Source organism: Gigantopelta aegis, chromosome 8, assembly GCF_016097555.1.
Source record: "Gigantopelta aegis isolate Gae_Host chromosome 8, Gae_host_genome, whole genome shotgun sequence".
Lineage (NCBI taxonomy): Eukaryota > Metazoa > Mollusca > Gastropoda > Neomphalida > Peltospiridae > Gigantopelta > Gigantopelta aegis.
The window spans coordinates 22,214,929-22,238,965 of record NC_054706.1 but is presented as its reverse complement, the minus strand read 5'-3'; the positions used below and the strand labels follow the sequence as shown (position 1 = coordinate 22,238,965).

Here is a 24,037-nt window from a genome sequence, read left to right as displayed (position 1 = left end):
AAGAAAGAAATATTTTATTTTAACGACGCACTCAACACATTTCATTTACAGTTATATGGCGTCAGACATATGGTTAAGGACCACACAGATTCTGAGAGGAAACCCGCTGTCGCCACTACATGGGCCACTCTTTCCGATTAGCAGAAAGGGATCTTTTATTTGCGCTTCCCACAGGCAGGATAGACAAACCATGGCCTTTGTTGAACCAGTTATGGATCACTTGTCGGTGCAAGTGGTTTACACCTACCCATTGAGCCTTGCGGAGCACTCACTCAGGGTTTGGAGTCGGTATCTGGATTAAAAATCCCATGCCTCGACTGGGATCCGAACCCAGTACCTACCAGCCTATAGACCGATGACCTAACCACGACACCACCGATGCTGGTATGAATGAATGAATGACTGTTTATCGACACCTCAGCACAAAAATACACAGCGCCTGTTGGGTGTCACATTCCCAAAGAAAATAATATCCATATGAAAAATCGTATAATTGCATAATATAAAGTCTGTGGAATACACCAACTAGCATACTGTTATTGCTACTACTACTACAACTACAACTACTACTACTATAACGTCTACTACTACCACCACTACTATTACCATTACAACAGCAACTACTACTGCGACTACTACTCCAAAACTACTGCTAGTACTACTATAACTTCTACTACTACCACCACCACCACTATTATCAATACAACAACAGCAGCAGCAACTTCAACAACAACAACAACAACAACTACTATTACCATTATAACAACAACAACAACAACAACAACAACAACAACAACAACAACAACAACTACTACTACTACTACTACTACTACTACTACTACTACTACTACTACTACTACTACCACCACCACCACCACTACTATTACCATTACAGCAACAACTACTACGACTACTACTCCAAAATTACTACTAGTACTACTATAACTTCTACTACCACCACCACCACTACTATTATCATTACAACAACACTTCTCCAAAACTACTACTACTATTACTACTGCTACTACTGCTACTACTACTACTACTCCCAAACTACTACTAATACTACTTCTTCTTCTAATACTACTACTGTTACTACTACTACTACTACTACTACTACTACCACTACTACTACTACTACTACTACTACTACTACTACTACTACTACTACTACTACTCCCAAACTACTACTACTACTACTACTACTACTACTACTACTACTCCCAAACTACTACTACTACTACTACTACTACAACTACTACTACTACTACTGTTACTACTACTACAACTACTACTACTACTACTACTACTACTACTACTACTACTACTACTACTACTTATATTCTTCTTATACCACCATTGATGTTACGTTCTTGTTGATTAAGATAATACATGGTTTTATATTCAGTGCGAAAAGTTTCTTTGCATTTGGCAATGTCACAAGATACATGTCTGCAACATAGTATCTCTTATTTTGTACTTGCACAAGAAACAGCACCGTCAATATTGTATCTTGCATATATCAACACTTTGAATTTGCGTAACGGTTTTTCAATCACATACCGCGTGTAGAGCGATACGTTTTAATTGGTCACCTGTTAACACGTGTTCGGATGCGGAACACAGATCACCATGGTTGCAATGAAGGGGTCAGCCACGTGTGTGGTAAATTGGCTGAAAATTATTTGTTTTATTTTGCATGTTATATGTCCCTGAATCCAACATTTGGAAGGAAGGAAGGATATGGTATATTTAACGACGCACTCAACACATTTTATTTACTGTTATATGGCGTCGGACATATGGTCCAACATTTGGATAACCAAATAACAATAACATTATTAAGTGGGTTTTTTTTTTAATTTGAGGATCTGAGGCGCTATTCTGTATTTGGGCAAATTTGGTTCAAGAACGCTGTCCAAGACATGGTTTAATGTTTAATTGTTAAAACTTTGTGAGAGGGAAATAAGAAATAGGAAATGTTTTATTTAACGACGCACTCAACACATTTTATTTATGGTTATATGGCGTCCGACATATGGTTAAGGACCACACATATATTGATGGAGGAAACCCGCTGTCGCCACTTCATGGGCTACTCTTTTTGATTAGCAGCAAGGGATCTTTTATATGTAACATCCCACAGACAGGATAGAACATACCACGGCCTTTGTTACACCAGTTGTGGTGCACTGGCTGGAGCGAAAAATAGCCGAATGGGCCCACTGACTGGGATCGATCCTAGACCGACCGGGCATCGAGCGAGCGCTGTACCACTGGGCTACGTCCCGCCCCTTTGTGAGAGGGAAATCAGTGTAGTAACTCAGATTGGCGAAGCCAGGGATTTATATTGGGTGGCACCCACATTGGAGGATGGGTGTGGGGTGGGGCACATTGTGAGTCAGTGTTAATGGGCGCAAGAAAATATAAAAGGTGATGGGTTACATAGTATGATAGGGTGTGGTGTGGGGGTATGACCACCATGCCCCTCCCCTCGTGTGGCCTTACAACTTCCCACTGGGTCTATAAGTCTTACTCTTGGTGATAGATAGCCGGTACCGGGGTGCGAACACAGTTACTTGGCCACCACGCCACCGTTTAGCGAAGGAAGGGAGGACATGTTTTATTTAGCGACACACTCAACACATTTTATTTACGGTTATATGGGGTCAGACATATGGTTAAGAACCACACAGATATTGAGAGAGGAAAACCGCTGTCGCCACGTCATGGGCTACTCTTTCCGATTAGCAGCGATTACGATAACAAACACTGACGAGAACTACAACATTCGAATTAGCTTATTGCAAACGGTAACATATTACTCGTGGACGTGTCTGCCAAGAAATACAGTAATTAAACTAAATCGTCTGTAGTTAATGTCTCTAACATAGGCCTACTGGCCGTAAGGGACCGAGTGTAGAGAAAGAGGGTAGGATACAACAATCCACTTAACTATGCAAAGAACCTGACATCAGATGTAACTTTTCTGCGCTTTAACGAATTTTATTTAAATGATCTCTGCTTTTACAGGTCTTTGAGATCCAACTGATCGCTCGGAACTACCAAATCACCACAATCTGAGTAACACGCCGGATGACAGGGCTGGCTAATAGAGCAGACATACTGTTCCTGAACGGAATGCAGCACGTGAAGTCGAAATGCACTTAACAGCCGCTCACTTGATATAAGTTGGAATATGACTTGGAAAGGCTGGTGGATACACTTCATGCTTGCTACCTTCTTAATAGGTAAGTTTATACATACACTGCATTAAAGTTGTTGATCCGAGTTTCCCCAAGTTATGTGCATTTTCTATTTCGCATGAAATATAATTTTAAATATTACAAACATAACCAGAAATTAAATTTGTCAAAATTGATAATTTAACTAAGTAATATGTAATATAAGCGTGAAAAAATGCAATAGCTGAAAATATCTTGCACTTCCTAATAACTAGGATCAATACCTTTAATTACATGATTTTGTGTGGGGTGGGTGTGGGTGCGGAAGGTGGGGGGGGGGGGGAGTGTTGACATGCATGGGGGCGCATGCATGTGTCTAGATAGCTGGGGATGGGAGGAATGGATGCACAGGCGTCCTGTTCCATAGCCTATGCATGCTGTCATATATTGTTTTTTCAACAAACCTGAGGTGTCTTACAATGTATCTCCTACCTACACCGCAGTTACCCACGATCATCTAATTCGGAGCCCTGGATACCTTACGTGGGCAAAGGAAAACCGTGTTCAACGACTTTAAATACACCGAGGAAACTTAACTTTATATATACGTCAACAGTGATCCATGTTTTTTTAAATATCTAAATAGTGTAAACAACAGTTGAATAACACTTTAATACATTTTAATTCTTGAATAACTATTAATAGGATATTAAACGAGCTTCCATTTCGTATCCCGAGTGATATAATTTTCAGTTGTCACGAGCTTTAATGAGTGACAATTAAAATTATTTCATGAGGAACATACACATGATACGAAATGGTAGCGAGTTTAATATCCTATTTATTACCCTTAATCGATCTTAAGTTATATCACTCAACTCGTTTGGTTGACGTTCCTGACGAGCCAACTGATGACGTCACGAAGTGTTGCGTCCCATTTGGCGTTCTAGTAGGACGTATCACTTTGATATGTACCAAAATATTTCCAGGGTGTATACTACAAAATCAAGTACCATAGACGACAATAGTAACATATGTGGCTAAAACTCCTACCTGCAACGTATCAATCGACATAAACGCCACGGATATAAATACTGCCACCCCTCACCCTTAAAGTGAATCGGAAAAAATGGGGATCAAGCTGCTCATTTCTGAGATAACGGGTAGCGTCTATGACTACCCTAGTTCCACACAAAATTCGAGTACTTTTTTTTACAGGTACCCTATACATGTTTCAAGCACAAGGCTACTTGACACAGTGGTACTAGATGAAATAAAATTACATACATTTTTTTTTCCCAGATGAAACTTTTTTTTTTTTTTTACAACCAACACACTCACATTTATCACCAATCACAGGACTTGTGGTGTTCACTTTTCTATCAAATGTTGGGTGCACCTCGAACTTTGACCCAGCCGGAAGTTATTTGGTTTGGTACCACCTTTAACCATATGGGTAATAATATTAAAACTGTATTAGGAGAATTTATAAAATTAATTTTTTGTTATATAATTTGTTATGTGCTTCAGTTCTTATGCTACAATTATGTATTCTATAGAGCTACGCAATTCAACATGGACATTTGTTCTAGTACTGTGATTGACAAACTAATACTTCCTCATTATTTTATTTACAAATCTTTGGAAATACATGTGTATGTGCAAATTGGTGCCATATACATGTACTTCAATGGCCGCACCTGTTCTAAAATAATCAGAGAAAAAATTAGAGAAACGAGGCTCAGTAATAGGCGATCTTGTATAGCTAGACTAAAAGTTTTGTTTTGTTTAACGACACCACTGGAGCACATTGAATAATTAATCATCAGCTATTGGATGTCAAACATTTGGTAATTCTGACTCGTAGTCATCAAAGGAAACCCGCTACATTTTTCCTAATGCAGCAAGGGATCTTTTATATGCACTTTCCCACAAACAGGAAAGCACATACCACGGCTTTTATCCAGTTGTGGTGCACAGGTTGGAACGAGAAAAAACCCAATCAGCTGAATGGATCCACCGAGGTGGTTCGATCCTGCGACGCAAGCACCCGAAGCGAGCACTCAACCGACAGTCAAAGGACGCTTCATAAAAATTCTAAACTAAAATGGCATTTGTTTCTATATTGACAACTGCTCCCTGTTCGTAACACTAGGAACGGGTCTTTCTCAACTTAAACCGGCCTCGGTGGCGTTGTGGTAGGCCATCGGTCTACAGGCTGGTAGGTACTGGGTTCGGATCCCAGTCGAGGCATGGGATTTTTAATCCAGATACCGACTCCAAACCCTGAGTGAGTGCTCCGCAAGGCTCAATGGGTAGGTGTAAACGACTTGCACCGACCAGTGATCCATAACTGGTAAAACAAAGGCCATGTTTTGTGCTATCCTGCCTGTGGGAAGCGCAAATAAAAGATCCCTTGCTGCCTGTCGTAAAAAAGTAGCCTATGTGGCGACAGCGGGTTTCCTCTAAAAAACAGTGTCAGAATGACCATGTGTTTGACGTCCAATAGCCGATGATAAGATAAAAAATCAAAGTGCTCTAGTGGCGTCGTTAAATAAAACAAACTTTACTTCTTTTTTTCTTCCTCAACTTAAGAACATGTATCCCTACCTTGTCTGTCCTGTTTAACAATATCGAATGTTTTAATACGTAATTTTACGCTAGATTAAATTTTACAAAAATACGTGAAAGAGATACTTCAACAAAACCTAAATAAATTCTACTCTTCCCCACCCACCAAACGAAAAGTTAAAAAGAAAAGAAAAAAGATACCATAAAAATGAGACAACTATGCTCAAATGATTCAAGTTTAATTTATTTTCGGTCGTGGAATCCCAGCTGGAACATTCAAATCGAATGTGGAATTGATTTTTTGACTCAAGTGAGCACTCTACCGCTGAGTTGCATTCCACGTCTGATATAACGATAATAATTTAGCTTAGTTATTGTTTCCACAGGCTGTGTTAGTAACAAGGTGCATGTGTTTCATCACTTGGCGGGGTGGTGATATTGGTGGGGGTGCTGGTGGTGATAGCGGGCGAGCTTGTGTGTGAGTGTGTGTGTGTGTTAGCTCAACGGGGAACAATCGTTTAAGTTACAGGATCCACTGCCCTTAATGGATTTGATTATTTTCCCATTCCAACCATCGTTTAATAGCTGGTATTGCACAAGGTGCACTGTGTCCTGTCCTGTTTATGGAGGGGGGGGGGGGGGTATATACAATATTTTCTTCTATTAGTCTCTAACCCAAATGTGGAAATAGATGGAGGAGTGGGTGTGGGGGTCGGGAGAGACGCAGACAAAAAACAATATTCCACCAAAGAATGTATCACATGCAAAACATGTGATCTCTCTCTCTCTCTTGGAATAAAAACGTCAGAGGAAGAAAACCAGCCGTGAAACAAGACGTCACCAAAGAAGTTATCAGATACAAAACACAGATTTTTATGAGAGTTTGCGCAGCACTTGCAAGAAAAACTCCCAAGTCGATAATGACTGGAATACCGGTGTTTTTCACAGGACAAGTTGAAGAAATCACTAAACTTATCTACCGTTATCTGGCATCCACATCAACAGACTTCATGTGGACTTTTTTGTTGATTTTTTTTCAAAGAAAACTTACATCGATATACTTAAGCCATTGCGCTTAACGTCGCAACGTAACTGTATATCCAAATCCTAGGGCGAATCAACCTGAGTTAAACTGGCAAGTGCTGAAAACATCTCAACACTTTTTTCTTATCTTTTTTTTTCTTAAAACAAAACCCAAAACGATAGCGCTTAGTCGCCTGAGGTGCTTGCGTCCCCTCGACGGATCCATTCTCTGAATGGGTTTCTCCGTCCCAACTATTGGCACACGATTTGTATATCAAAGACTGTGGTATGTGGTGTCCTGTCTATGGGAAAGTGGATAAAAAAGGATTCCTTGCTGTTAATGGGCAAGTTTAGCCAGTTTCCTGTGAAGACTACGAGTCACAATTAGTAAATGTCTGACTACAAATAGCCGATTAGTAAATGTCTGACTACAAATAGCCGATTAGTAAATGTCTGACTACAAATAGCCGATTAGTAAATTTTTTACTACAAATAGCCGATGATTCATTACTCTATTTTCTTAAGAGGTGTCTTTATACAAACAAACACACAAACAAAGAAAACAAAACAAAACAAAACAAAAGAGTCAAACAAACAAACATTGCTTTACCACAATGCTACCAAAAACTGGTGCCTCTATTAAACAACCAACAACCTTGATAGACCGCTTTTTAAAATTAATTTAGATGTCTGTTTAATACAGATTCGACTGTAGTCAATTTATTTTAGCTATTCTGTTTAACTGTACTGGGAATACAAAATTAAAATAACTTTCCTTTGATGCTTTGAGGAAAATGATTAGGTTCGCGCAAGGTCAGAGTTTGATTTAGTAATGTAAAAGCATCTGTCTCTATTTTGATATCCATTTCATGTGTGGAAACTATATTTCTTTTCAAATCTTTCTAAACATCATTGTTTATCATTTACAAGTCTTTCTTCAGTTTGTAAAGGCACCGACAACAACTTCCGCTACTGATAAATCGGTGTAATAAAACATCAAACACACGTACAAACGCTGGTAATTGTTTTTCTTCATAGTTTGTTGGGAACTTTGACTAGAGATGATATAAATATACAAGCCAGGCGTAATGATCGTAGAGATTATGTATATCAAATAAACAGGATTACACTTTTACGCTGGATTGTAGGATAACAATAAAAGTGTCATCTCTTGATTTATCTCCACGTCCCGTCCTCCATCCCTCCCTCCTCCCTCTCTCTTGTTTCGCCCACTCTTTGCCTCCTTATCTCACAATCTTGTTTTCTCCCATTCCTCTCTCCTTTCTCTCTTTCCTCACCTCCCTCTCTTCTTCTTCTCTCTCTTTCACTTCCTCTTCTCCTCCTCTCTCTTTCTCTCTCCGTCTCTCCCCCCTCTCTCTCCCTCCATTCCTCTTCTCTCTCTCTCTCTCTCTCTCTCTCTCTCTCTCTCTCTCTCTCTCTCTCTCTCTCTCTCTCTCTCTCTCTCTCTCTCACTGTCTTTACTCTCTCTCTCTCTCTCTCTCTCTCTCTCTCTCTCTGTCTTTTACTCTCGCTCTCTGTCTCTCTCTCTCTCTCTGTCTCTCCGTCTCTCCCCCTCTCTCTCCCTCCATTCCTCCTCTCTCTCTCTCTCTCTCTCTCTCTCTCTCTCTGTCTTTTACTCTCTCTCTCTCTCTCTCTCTCTCTCTCTCTCTCTCTCTCTCTCTCTCTCTCTCTCTCTCTCTCTCTCTCTGTCTTCCTGTGTGTCTCTCACACAGGTCAAATTAATATTCACACATCATAATTACTAAACCCGTGGACAATACATTTAAGGTTCCCCCCATAAAATGTAATGATAAATATCGGATTACAGTTAACTGTTTAGGGCTGTATGTGGATGCATCGGTTACAAAATAATTGAACTCAAGACCTCTTTACAGTTATACATATACATAGTCTATGACCGATGATAGAGTTGGGGTGTAAACGATTTGATACAGGCCCAGTTGACAAATGCTACTCTTGATTACATCTTGCTGTAGAGTAGTCCGAACTTCAGAAGTGCGCCATGTTTTGAGGTAAATCAAAAGCGCTGAAACGTTCAGTGCTATATTTTATCTAGGTGGTATGCAATCGAATTAGCCAATGACTAGCGTACTTAGCATGTAGTCCAATTATCCCTTTAGAGAAAATACACGATTGTGTTAGACAGTTATAACAGCTGATGTCGTGTTTACGTTCATTCTAACATTTTATTTGATTTTTAAAAAAAAAATTGCATCAGTGAAAGAGGTTTTAAAATAACCAAACGGATGAGCAGTGAACTTTAATTATGAAAATCTAATAATAACATTACGTATCGGAATGCATTTATACATTAGATACTTGTTAATGTGCCAGCCTTACCAAAATCTTATGGTCATGGTGACCTTCAAGTAAGCAGAAAAAAAATTCAGAAGGTGAAGCGAAAAGAAAAATGTGTAAAATCACTTCTTGAAATAGCTGTCAACAGATAGCGCTCGGTTGAACGCACATTGCTGTTTCCGAGCGTCACTGGCAAATAATATATTACACTTGATAATATAGTGATTTGATTATCTCTCTGTGCCAGTCCCATTATCCAAGGAACGGACCAAAAGATGAGAGCAGGCCCATTATCCAAGGAACGGACCAAAAGACGAGAGCAGACCCATTATCCAAGGAACGGACCAAAAGACGAGAGCAGATATAAATCTCGCGTCAGGCATTACGGCTTGATGATTGGCGAAACCGACGGCATTAGCGATAACCATTCGCTACTATAGAGCGAAAAACAAGAAAGAAAAGAAAAAGTCGACCAAAAAACTTTGTGTGCGGAATGGACGTAAATGGATGTCCTGACACGCCGTCTATGGAATCCATTTACGTAGAATGACTCTCATCAGTAAAGTTGCCAGAACCTTTCTTTTCTTATTTCTGTCGTATACTATCATGTAACTTTTCATTTCTTATTTCTGGCGTATAATATCATGTAATATTTCTTTTCTTATTTCTGTCGTATAATATCGTGTAACTTTTCTTTTCATATTTCTGGCGTATAATATCATGTAACTTTTCTTTTCTTATTTCTGGCGTATAATATCGTGTAGGTTGTTATTGTAGGTTGTTCTTTCTAACTCCAACATTTAACAATAAGTTGTGATTATGAAACAAAATTCTTGGCTATAGTAATGTTACTCGGGTCATCGAGTAGAGTTTGAGTTTGTGTTTGTCAGAGAACTCCAAGGCGTCTGAACAGAACCTGTTCTTCCCCAATCTGGCGTCCGTGGGCACAGGACCCTTATTTATAAGACACATACTAAACACTTATCCATGTAGTCATTTTGTTGTCAAGTTATACCCGTTAAGACCTCCTGCATTACCCGAGGCAACAATTCAAATGCATTGAGTCTTTGATTACTATTATGGCATATCAATAATTTGTGTGATTGGCAGACCGCCAACTAAGTAGCTACCATGTTAGGCAATCGATGGCAGATATCATATTACCAACTAAAAAATTTTTTTTAAATAAATGTAAAAATAAATATATAAACAGTATTGTTAAACAGTTGAAATTGTAGCGCTGTGAAGATATGTTTGCTAAACCCTCATCTTGGACTGAATCTTGCTTTTCAGTGTCCACAATTATTGTTCTTTGCGGTTTTTGTATCTTTGGAATGTACTGATTGAGGATCCGAGGGGTACAAGTTTGGTACTCTTGAGTATTTTGAAATATCAACATGGCGTCCAAGAACACTAAAACAAATCAAAGAAACAAAACAGACAGAAAGAAAACACAAGATGACTGAAAAATAGCACTAGTGTATGTACATGTATATTAATCTGAACAACAAAAGCGTAACACATGATCAGAGCCTATCTCCGCACAGTGCAGAATCAAATTGGCATTTGGCAAAATAGTGGATGATTCCATGAATGTTTACCTAGTGGAGTATTCCATGAATCTCTATCAGCCACTCCCACGGAGATCGTTTACATGGTATTTCATCACTCATACTGTAAATGTATATGCTATATATATATATATATGATGTGTGTGTATATGTATATGTTTGTATGTATGTATATGTATGTATGTATGTATGTATGTATGTATGTATGTACCCCTGCGCATGCTGTAACCTCACCGTGGTGCAGGGGTGTAACATTCTCTTTGAGAATGGCCAATACAGCACAAAATTTAAATTTTGAGTAAAAGTCAGTATCTATCTGTGATATTTTTATTTATGCACAGTTCTTTACACTGTTTTTATTTAAATCTTGAATTTTTATATTGATGTTGATCATCACTTTATTTGTTTGCATTACCATACTTTGACACCCAATAGCCGATGTATTTTTCGTGCTGGGGTGTCGTTAAACATTCATTCATTCATTGTATGTGTGTGTGTGTGTGTGTGTGTGTGTGTGTGTGTGTGTATATATATATATATATATATATATATATATATATATATATATTAGCAATGTTTTAAAAATAAACACACAGCAGCAGCAACAACAACAACAACAGCAGCAGCAGCATCAACAACACCAAGAACAAAACAAAGTGGTTTATAAAAACATTAACAAATACAGCCGCATGGGACCGTCCTAAACATATATTTGTTTTGCTGTAACCAGATTAAACATTTTATTTCTTGGTCTGATAAACAAATACGCTGGGTCGTTAAATTTGAACGACAAAACCGTATTTCAATATCAAAGTCGTATCCCTGCACAAGGCAGAGTCGAAAGGAAGTTAGGCAAAGTCGTGACTGCTTCCATGATCCAGTATCAGGTGCTCGACCTTAGGAATACAACCACTCCCTTAGGAGATACGTAACATGATACGTAACATGATACGTAACATGATGTTTCATCCCTCTTGCACCACCCGTAGGAAAACTACCACTCCCAAGACTAACCCACTCATTCCGAGGGCGAGACGTAGCCCAGTGGTAAAGCGTTCGCTTGATGCGCGGTCGGTCTAGGTTCGATCCCCGTCGGTGGACCCATTTGGCTATTTCTCGTCCCAGCCAGTGCTCCACAACCGGTGTAACAAAGGCCGTGGTATGTACTATCCTGTCTGTGGGATGGTGCATATAAAATATCCCTGGCTGCTAATCGAAAAGAGTAGCCCATGAAATGGCGACATCGGGTTTCCTCTCTCAGTATATGTGTGGTCATTAACCATATGTCTGACGCCATATAACCGTAAATAAAATGTGTTGAGTGCGTCGTTAAATAAAACATTTCCTTCCTTCCTTCACTTACTCATTCCGAGTTTGGGACGCGAACCCAGTACCTAGAAGTCTTAAAACCGATGGATCAACTATTACGCGACGGACACTTTTCGTCACACTGTCAACATAACATGATGTCCTTTGAGTTAAAGAAACGGTCTATTTCTGGAAGTAGCTGATGACCGTGCTCAGGTGTAAACACCGGAATCCTGTCACTCGAGCAATCCATCATTAACATCGACTCGACAGCCAAAACTTCCGGGCCTAGCAAGTCAAGTAGCAAATTTGTCAATTGTCTGAAGCACGAGTCGCTATAAGGACGTGCTTTTTCTGTAAATGAGCAACAATGACCCATTCACGCGTTGCGTGTTCACCATCAATAATTTTTGGACCTTGCGATAGCACCGTCGGTGAATATAATATAATATATATATATATATATATATATATATATATATATATATATATATATATATATATATATATATATATATATATATATCAGCCGATGGCAACGGCAAGGACACCGAATTCTTATATGTAGAACTATTTTAAACAATAATCATATTTAGCTAAATGCTATTTGAATTTGGCTGCATTTTCTGATCAAAATCGCCTAATTGCTATTCATCTTTGGCATCCAGCTTAAACCCAAAGACCTATCAAAGGAAGACCAAAATCAAGAACAGCTGAAAGAAGAAAAAGGTTTGTCCTTTTGTTTGTCCAGAAGGAAGTTAAAAGATACAGAAATCGAAACAGAATTTGACTAACGAAACTCTGGAGATTCGGATATATGGTGTGTTGTACTAGATTTCATAGGTAGAAGAATACAAAATAGGAGTTTAGTAAGTCAAAGGTTGAAATGTTACTAGACCACTGAATGCTTCCGTATTTGCTACTAATTAGAATTATCTGTCATATCAGATAATTGCAATTTACTGCAAGTGGAAACTGGATCAAGTCTCATACCTTAACATATGTACTATTAGTCTGGAATGGATGTCAAAATGTATGGTCCGGATTTTAGCCGTAAACAATATATGGAAGAGATATTCCGGTTTTCGCCATGTACAGTTTGTAATACGACAGGATTTGTTCGTTTGTTTTGTTTAACGACACCACTAGAGCACATAGATTTATTAATCATCGGCTATTGGATGTCAAATATTTGGTAATTCTGACATAAAGTCTCAAAGAGGAAACTCTTTTCAATTTCAACAGTTTTCAATGAGTAGCAAGAGATCTTTTATATGCGCCATCCCACATACATGATAGCACATACCACGGCCTTTTATATACCATTCGTGGTGTCCTGGCTGGAATGAAAAATAGCGGAATGGGCTCACCAACTGGAATCGATCCCAGACCGACCGCGTACCATGCGAGTGCTTTACCACTGGACTACGTCCCGCAGCACGTGGTACGACAGATAAAAGGAAGCTATCCTATTCACTGGCTCAGTAACGTATAGCTAATAAATATAGTAATATGTGCACTTAATTTGTTATGAAAGCAACTCTCAAACAACTACATATTGTGTTTTGTTTAACGACACCACTAGATGTATCAATCATCAGCTGTTGGATGTTAAAGATTTGGTAATTTTGACTCGTAGTCTTTATAGGAAACCCGCAATATGTTTCTTTTAGCAACAAGGGATCTTTGATATTTCCTATAGAAGGGACAGCACATACCACGGTCTTTGATATACCAACTGTGGGTACGGATGGTTGAGACGAAAACAAACACACACAACCCAATCTAAGAATGGATCCAACAAGGAGATTCGATCCGGCTACCCAGCAGTTCAAACAGTTCTCCTTCAAACAGCTACATACACATCCCATCCCACTCTTTGTCAATATTGCGGTGTATTATATTCAAACATGGCGACAAACATGTATGCTGTATGGAAGGAAGGAAGGAAATGTTTTATTTATCAACGCACTCAACACATTTTATTTTCGGTTATATTGTGTCAGACATATGGTTAAGAACCACACAGATATTGAGAGAGGAAACCCGCTGTCGCCATTTTATGGGCTACTCTTTTTCGATTAGCAGCAAGGGATCTTTTATATGCATCATCCCACATACATGATAGTACATACCACGGCCTTTGTTACACCGGTTGTGGAGCATTGGCTGGAACGAGAAATAGCCCAATGGGGATCGATCCTAGACCGACCGCGCATCAAGCGAACGCTTTACCACTGGGTTACGTCCCGCTCCCGTATGCTGTATGGAGACTACCGCCAAAAACCACCGAACGGACTAGCACACAAATGTTTATTAAACCTGTAGTTGAGTTTGTATTTTGTATTAGTAAATAATGTAGTCTGATGAGAGAAATTTGCAGCTGTTTTAAAATCTCCAGTTTCCATTTGGCAACCAGTTACACCAAGAATTTTAGCACTTAAGTAAAATTAGCAAGTACATAAACTTGTCCACGTGATGTGATTACATTATGGTTCTGAGCAACTGCAACTCGTTACAAGTAGGCAAGAGGCTATTTATTTATCTATATATTTAAAGGGACTGTGACGGAACATGCTCGTAATTTTGTTTTCGCCTGTGGCGATATTAATTGTGTTAGAGGGCCGTGTGCAGTCCAATAAGCACTTAAGCCCAGGTGGACACTTTGTTACGTAAAACCTTCGCGCGACCGTATATTCCAATATGCACTTAGTGGAGGTGTGGAGGCCATGTGGCCAGTAGTTACGCAATACCTCTGCGAGTGCGGTTTCGACGACCGTGATTGGCGACGATCGGCGTCAGTAAGTCTGGTCTTCAAAGAGAAAAATATGCCGGCGTGGTCGTGGTGGAAATCCACATGATAAGATTCGGTGCCGCGATGTATCCCCAGGCGATATTCGATTTTATAATAAATAGCTAGGGTTTTAGAGATATAGGGGAGAGACATAGGAAGGCTTCCAGGGAACGTTAGTCCGTTTGGACTTTGGTAAATATATTATTTCTGCTCTGTTGTATAACCTTGATGTGATTGATTTGACTTTTAATATTTTAATACTGTATTATACCAATATTCTTTAGACAGTGTCTTCGGTCATCTGACGAAGTAAATCGTAGACTTATTGTTCTAAAATTATACGAGTATTTGGTAATATAAAGCTTAGCCAGTCATCCTAGAGGACCTAGGTAAACTGTAGGTTATTGTCTTTATTGTGATAGGTACCAGTATTAATTCTGTGTTACAAGGTTATTGAATGAGTAGTAAGGGTTAATTAAAAATTAATCAGTTAGGAATAGAGTTCCCCTGGAAGCGTTTCTCAATTATCACACGTGTGGGTGTTGTGTCACGGTGAAGTGATTAGCATATTGTGTAAACTAGACACCTAGAGATTAACTAATTAAGTGATCAGTTCTGGGTTGTTATTATTTGTTGTTGTTAATTAACTACTGCGGCAGTACATTTGTCAGCGTAGGTTAATACAGATTCCAAGTGTATTGTGTTTTTGTTGTGTTTTCTAGTGAACTAAACGTGCTATAATAATATATACTTTATATAAGATCGTATCTCTGATCATACCTAGACGAGACAACGCGGGTGTAACTGCCTGTTACAGAGAGATCTAATAGATATACAGTTAGGAGAGATATTTGGACAATCGTGTTTCATTCAGTTACGGGTATTATAGGATCCCCGTGACAGGGACATTCCTGAGTTTGCTGCAATTTTAAAGATATTATCGACTAACAGAAACTTTTTAACGATTGTAATTACATATGAAATATATTTTTCTGCATACAATGCTAGTAGCTGCATATAAACGTGTTTCTGATCGTTCTAATATTTGTACTAGGTTAAATTTCATTTTATTTCTTAAAACATTTTTTGTTTTCGTACGTACGAAATTATTTGAAGACAAAATCCAGTTTGGGCTTCTTACAAACATTAAGACGACCAGAAACACATTGAATATACAGACACTGATATTCTAAACAAGACGATATATTTAATATGTAAGTTTAATCGTAGAAATATTTTATTAGTTAGAACTATCTTACAATGCAGGAAGCTCAGGAATGTCCCTTTAACAAAAACAATTATTGACCTCTAAAAGACGTCAGTTTAATGGATCATCGGTAAAAGAACGTTAAAGGGACATTCCTGAGTTTGCTGCAACGTTTAATATGTTGTCGACTAACAAAGCCTTTTTAACGATTGCAATTACATATCAAATATATTTTCTGCAAAAAATATTAGCATCTGTATATTAAACGTGTTTCTTATTGTTCTAATATATTTACTAGGTTTAATTTCATTTTATTTCCTAAAATATTATTTTTTCGTACGTACGAAATTATTTGAAGACAGAATCCAGTTTGGTCTTCTTACAAATATTAAGACGACCAGAAACACATTGAATATACAGACACTGATATTCTAAACAAGAAAATATATTTAATATGTAAGTTTAATCGTAGAAATATTTTATTAGTCGGAAACATCTTACAGTGCAATAAACTCAGGAATGTTCCTTTAATGTTCAGATGGTATGCCTGAATTAAACATATCACAGAATGTTGCTGATAGGCCTTTCGGCATCCGCAGAAAATATAGTAATGTCGGAGACATTTAACAAAATGTCAATGTATCAAAATATTAGGTTCGGTAGGCAAGACTGGGATACTGTCTTATTCAAAAGCAGGTCGTGGCGTCATCAGAAACAGTAGTGATGGTCTTTGGTTTGTATATTCACGTGCAGGATAACGCTACACTAACGGAGTTTGTGCGGTAATAATAGTTATGATGGAGGCGATTTAGTACTTAGATTCATCGTAGCTCATCTTAGAGCCCAGCTCGTGTTCAATATTCATTAATGGATAATATTACCAGACATCCCACACTTCTCACTGATTCAGTTCATTAGGTTCGGTAGGTAACACTGAGCAATTGTCGTGTTCACGGACATGTCATGGTATCACTAGAAACAGCAGTGGTGGTCTTTTATATTCGTGTCTTGGATAACGTTTATTCATTGCACATCGGCTATTGGATGTCAAACATTTGGTAATTCTAATAATCTGCAGATCAACATCCAGATGAAAGTTCTTTGGAACTACAATAATTCGGTTTACAGTCGTTGTGAATTTAAATCCACGTCCAACCAAACTACATGGCACAAAGTTAAAGTTTCCTTTGTTTAATGACACCACTAAAGCACAATGATTTATTAATAATCGGCTATTGGATATCAAACATTTGACAATTCTGACATAGACTTAAAGAGGACATCTGCTACATTTTCCCGTTAGTAGCAAGCGCTCTTTTATTATGCACCATAGGATACCACATACTACGATGTTTGATATTAATACCGGTCGTGGTGCACTGGCTGGAACGAGAAATAGTCCTATGAGCCCATTGACGGGGATCGATCCTAAAACGACCGCGCATCAGGAGAACGCTTCACCACTTGGCTATGTCCCGACCCCATGTATAACGCTACACTAACGGCGTTTGCGTGATATATAAAATAAAAAAATGATGGATGCGTATTGGTATTTGGAGGCATCATAGCTCATCTGAGAACCCAGCTCTTGTTCATCAATTCATTAATGGACGATATTTGTAGACATCCCATTTTCCCCATTTATTCAGTCTCATGTACGTCACGTAACGATGTATGAATCGAGACCACCTCTCGCCCACAGTTCTCAAGTGTAGCAGTATTTTTCACAGCTCAAACAAACATGTAAAACGAGTATTGCTTTAACCGGCCGTTTCACCTTATCTTTATCTCATCGAACGGGTCTGAAAACTACTACGATTGTCTGTTTGTTTTGTTTAACGACACCACTAGAGCACATTGATAAATTAATCATCGACTATTGGATGTCACATTTGAAAACTCGGACATAGTGTGTTAGAGAGCAAATATGTTTTCATTAGTAGCAAAGTGTCTTTTATATTAGGTTTTTTCCCACAGACAGGAAAGCACATAACCCGGTCTTTGTCCAGATGTGGTAAACTAGTTGGAACGAGAAAAAACCCGAATCAGTTGAATGGATCCACCGAGGTGGTTCGATCCTGCGACGCAAGCACTTTAAGCGAGCACTCCAACCTATTGATCTAAATCCCGGCCCCGAAAACTACTACGATGTCTTAAAAATCAGACCATGTCTTTGGCCCATTCATACGCGCATGCAAAAAATGTTGCGGTAGGGGGTCTAAACAGTAGCAAGTGAAGTTTTATAGGGCTCTAATCATGAATTTACCGGCCTCGGTGGCGTAGTGGTTAGGCCATCAATCTACAGGCTGGTAGGTACTGGGTTTGGATCCCAGTCGAGGCATGGCATTTTTAATCCAGATACCGACTCCAAAGTGAGTGCTCCGCAAGGCTCAGTGAGTAGGTGTAAACCACTTGCACCGACCAATGATCCATAGCTGGTGCAACAAAGGCCATGGTTTGTGCTATCTTGCCTGTTGGAAGCGAAAAAAAAAATCCCTTGCTGCTAATCGGAAAGAGTAGCCCATGTAGTGGCGACAGCGGGTTTCCTCTCAAAAATCTGTGTGGTCCTTAACCATATGTCTGACGCCATATAACCGTAAATAAAATGTGTTGAGTGCGTCGTTAAATAAAACATTGATTTCTTTCTAATCATGAATCATCACCCGTAAAATACATTGAAAAGAAGAAGAAAAAATCGTTTGGAATAGGAGGAGGGGGTCGACCCTGTGCACACGCGCCAGCCATTTGTGTCAGGCCTTGGTTCACATTAGGGATAAGTGTTTTCAAGCCATTGTAAGTGATTGATTTTCGTCAATGAGGCGCCGGTGCCAACCATATCGCTGCTAATGGGTAGTGACACAAGACACTGACTGTTAATGCAGTTCTATAGTAAATGGGTAGTGCCTTGTCTTTGATATGCAACTTCAATGAAGAGTCTTTTCTTCACGGATTCATTCATCCCACACACACATAATATGCATATACGCACGCATCTATCTTCTGTGCATGCATTATGTTTGTATTTACCATAGTTTGACACACAATAGCCGATGTATTTTTCGTGCTGCGGTGTAGTTAAACATTTATTGATTGATTCTGTGCATTCATGAATGTATGTGTGTAAGTATGTGTGAAGGTACAAATGTAGGTAGGTGTGTGTGCCTATGTCTGCATGCGTGCGCGGATGGACGGATGTATGTATGTATGTAGGTAGGTATGTATGTATGTATGTATGTATGTATTGATGTATGAATATCTATATATTGTATATATGACGAGGATGACTGTTACATACATAGATATTAACGCACTGGCGCAGGGAATAATTAAATCCTTTCTGGCCTCAAAAATTGTCCCATGCCGTTGCTGGGACTCGAACCTGTGGTACCGATTCGCCCGCAAATTGCAAGACTAACCACGATACGCTCTGAGCTATCGAAGCTTCCATAAAAAGGAAGTTATTTAACTCAACCATATAAATGTATGTAAGTATGTATTATGTATGTATGTATGTATGTATGTATGTATGTATGTATGTATGTATGTATGTATATATGTATGTATGTATGTATGTATGTATGTATGTATGCATGTATGTGTGTGTATGTGTGTATGTATGTATGTGTGTATGTATGTGTGTATGTGTGTGTATGCATGCATAGGTATGTATGTGTGTCTGTATAAGTATGTTTCTGTGTGTACATGTGTATATATATGTGTGTATGTGCGTGTTTGTGTGTGTATGTGTGCTTGTGTTTATGTATGTATGTATGTATGTATGTATGTGTGTGTATGTATGTATGTATGTATGTATGTATGTATGTATGTGTGTTATTATGTATGTATGTATGTATGTGTGTATGTATGTGTGTCTGTATGTGTATGTATGTGTGTGTCTGACATCATGTGTGTGACTGTGTGTATGTTTGTGTGTCTCTGTGTGTGATAAGTCCGCGTAAAATTGTCCTTATTTTATCACCTTTAAACTTTATTGCTTTACAAACTTAAACTAGTTAACAACGATGTCTTAATCAAAAGGTTCATCACAGATTTGGCGATCTACGCCTGCACACAAACATCAAAGACAAAACTCGGTTAATACAACATAGGTTCAAGAATATCTTGTATATGAAATAATGGGTTAATGTCTATAATTTAGCCAGTGGTAGACGACCCACACGGAGTTAATACGTTACACGGTGATGCCGAACGAACGTCGATGTTTGCGTCTTGCCTGTTCTATGAGCGCACTGATTGATCGCCGTCGTAATCGGCGGTTAACGGCTGTTGCAGCACCGCTCTGCCAAACAGCTTCTGAAGATAGCGTTCATTGTACACATGTGTAACGAAACGTTTGGCAGATATTACTATTCTAAAGGCAATGGTATGCCTTTAATGGTCTATGGCTTAGTGATTAACATCCTAATCGTATGCGACGTGAGTAGTCGCTAGATCAATACCCACCCATCATCTGAATGTCATTTCATTTCAACTTCTTTTTAATCGTGCTTAAATCTAATTAAGATTCATGCATACCCCTCATATCTGAATTAATGGTTTGTTGTTAGTGATCCTAGCATCCATGGCGTATTATGCGAACATTCCACCACTGGAGTACATCTTACAGGAAATGTTACTACAGTCCGTCCCATCTCCTATAAAAATGCCTTTTGTAAATAATTTCAGTTTGGGTTGACGTAAGAAGAAAAGTAAGAGTATTTTGGAAATAATAAAAACGACAATTTTCGTGTGCAATTAAAAAAATATTCGGTTTAGAAATAAATGAAGCTGTAATTTACACCATAGTAAGAAAACGACATTGCCGTCATTTTGGTTTTATGCACTGGTATAATCAGATAACTCTGATTATGTTCCTGTTGCTACCTCTGTAGTGAAATTAATCAAATAGAGTTATCTCGTATCAAGACTACACCAGTCCATAAACTAAAAATGCGCCAATAAATAATACAATTTTTTATTGTTATGTATCTCTTTGGTTGTTGTTTAAATATGTCAAACATGGTGCTGTTTAAACTATTGTTTTGAAAGTGGCGTTCGCGCTCTTAAAAATGAAAATACCAGAAAATTCCGGAAAAATATTTCCATTAGGTTGGTCACCCTGTGGCAGCCATAACACTGAAAACGTCGTTTTCTTACTATAGTATGTATTACAGTTTTATTTATTTCAGAAGCGAATATTTTTTAAATTGCACACATAAAATGTCGGGTTGCTTTTTGTTATTTCCAAAACACACGTTTACGTCAAACCAAACCGAAATTATTTACCCCCCCCCCCCCTCCAACATTCTTACAGCAGGATAGGACGGACTATAGTATTCTGTTTTTGTTGCCAAAATTCTGCTTTTGAAGAAAGTTAGCTGAACAGTATTCTAATACTTGTGAACTACCTAAATTACTGCTATCGATATAACAGGTCTGTGGGGAACGAGGGAACACGGCGAAAGTTAAAACGCCCAATTAGTGGGCTTTAAAAATGATACGTTTATTGGTTTAAGGTCTGTACTGTATTATCAGGGGTCAGAGGCAATCACTGGCAGTTGAGAGATGCGAAAAGCAGGCCCACATTCTGTTAGCCCGAGTACTCTGCCGTTCCAGAGCTAGATGGACATGTCAACGATTTTGATCATAATTCCAAATGTCCGTCTGTAGTCCGTCCCATCATTCTATTAAAATGTTTTGTTTTTGTAAATAATTTCAGTTTGGTTTGACGTAAGTAAAATAGTTCTGGAAAGATTTCTGGAAATAACAAAGAAATACAATTTGTGTGTGCAATATACCAATCAATCGGCTCGGAAATAAATAACTTGTAGCTAATTACATAGTATGAAAAATGCGATCCCTGTGGGACGGACTATAGCAAAGGCAAAGTACTCGGGGTAACATTCAGCCACAAGTTTTTCGCTAAACGTTTATATTATATTTTGATTTGTTTCCCAAAGTAATCAGTCTGTTTAATGTGCATGGTAAAACATTGATCTAGCAAATATTAACGACACACGATTGACTGAAATTACTCCAGGTACTCAAAACATAATATTTTAAGGACATGCTAATACGTTATACTAGTCATATATATATATTTTTTTTTTCATCTGTGTGCGCAGGTGAATGAATTTCAATATTGAGCTATGAAATTACAGATGCATTCGTGATGTATTGTCTTTAAAGATCAAATGAATGAATGAATGGATGAACAAATGAACGAACGAATTAAAGAAGGGATAAAGGAATGCTGCTACTAACACTATTTTATAAAGACGTATTTCCAGTGAGTTATCTTTGAATGAATAGATGAATCAATGAAACTATGAATCAATAAATAAATGAATGAATGAATGAAAAAAGAAAAATAATTTAACCAATAAACTAAATTTTTCGGAATTCTGAAATTCAAAATAATAGTGCAAATACTTAGTTCTCAAAATATCGTATGGTTTTACACTAAACTGCTATTTAATGTTCTGCAACCATGTATGTAACATTTCATTAGATACAACCATTTTTGTGCTTCTGATTGAAACTGACTGCAGGACACATTTATAGCTCCTTTATTGATTTCTATCATTAGAAAAACCTAAATAGCACATTTGTAGTCCTTGAATGCTTCCATTCTCTATCCGACCTGGATAGACTGTTAAAAAGACGGGCAGAGAATCATGATGGCGTGGATTTCAGGTTTAGTCCATAGAGCACTGCGATTTGGAATATATAGCAAACAATTATACTGAACATGTCTATTCATTCAGTTGGAGTGAGACGTGACTAAACGCTTGGCGCACGATCGGCGATAGGATCGACCCTCACCAGTTATGTGGCTTCAGTGAGCTACAGTCCTGTCAAAGTAAGGTTTGATCTGGAACATATTGCAACAGAAGTGGGTTTTGTTGCAACAGTCCTCTGTACCCTCCCTGCACATCATATCAAAAATGTACACTGATGTAGTTCTTTGTCCTACTCTTTATAAACATAGATATAAATCTGGCTTGTGCCCCAGACTAGAAACTGTAGTCCCCTCACTAGAGATTGTTCCCCAACAACACTGCAGACATCGTCCATATGGAACTGTAATAACGTCGTAAAACAAAACCAACTTTGACTTTTCCCATCTTATTATTTATTAAAATAATCTTCGTCCATAACATCATGGACTACTGCACTGCCTCTTTCCTTCCTACGCGTGTTTCGTAAGTCGATAACGTCATTACTTCTTTCACAGATTTTAACTTACGGCTATTAAGGAAAAAGACCGCACGGGAAGGGAAGCAATTTTCTTCCAACACCTAGCACCCATTAAAAGAAAATAATGGGGCACAATTTTCCCCAGCTGAAACGCCGGCTGTAAAATAATATTTTGGGTGACTCTTCTCTGAGATTCAGTTCCTGTCTGTGTCATAGTATACTTGTAGACAGCGAACTTTCGAAAACAAAGGCATTTCTAAGACGAATTCGTAAAAGTCTACAACAAAGTAACTGGAATCAGTTAAAGCACCACAAATAACCATTCCGCGTGTTGTTAATTTGTGTAACATCTTAGAATAGTTCGCTTTAGGAAATAGGTCTTTATTGAAAATAATATAAGATACTGAAATGCCATTTAAATTTTTTCTTTGATGGAGACTGGAATTAGCTCAGTCGGTTGAGCGCTTGCCTGAGGTGCGTGCGTCGCTGGATCGTAACAGCTCAGTGGATCCATTCAACTGATTGGGGTTTGTCTCGTTCCAACCAGTGCACTACAACTGGTCAAAGGCCGTGGTATGACTTCTGTTTGTGCTTTTCTGTCTGTGGGATGGTGCATATAAAAGATCCCTTGCTACTAATGGAACAACGTAGCGTGTTTCTTCTGGTGACTACGTGTCAGAATGACCAAATGTTTGACATCCAATAGACAAGACAAGACAAGACAACAAGACAAGACAAGATAAGACAAGACAAGACAAGACGACAATAATTCATTATGCTTAGGCCGTATTCTGTGGCATATGAGATAATGTGTTTAATGGTAGAACTTGATTTACAGGAGCAAAAATAGTATACTTAT

General features: G+C 38.4%; 1 protein-coding gene across 1 annotated transcript in view; it reads left to right on the top strand.

The window, feature by feature from the left end:
• Positions 1-3,043: 3,043 nt before the first annotated feature.
• Positions 3,044-24,037, top strand: part of LOC121379960 (neuronal acetylcholine receptor subunit alpha-10-like) — an 83,292-nt gene continuing 62,298 nt past the window's right edge. The window contains exon 1 of the mRNA XM_041508658.1: positions 3,044-3,251. Coding sequence (XP_041364592.1) covers positions 3,200-3,251 — 52 coding nt within the window. The 5' untranslated portion in view covers positions 3,044-3,199. The remainder of the gene's footprint in view (positions 3,252-24,037) is intronic.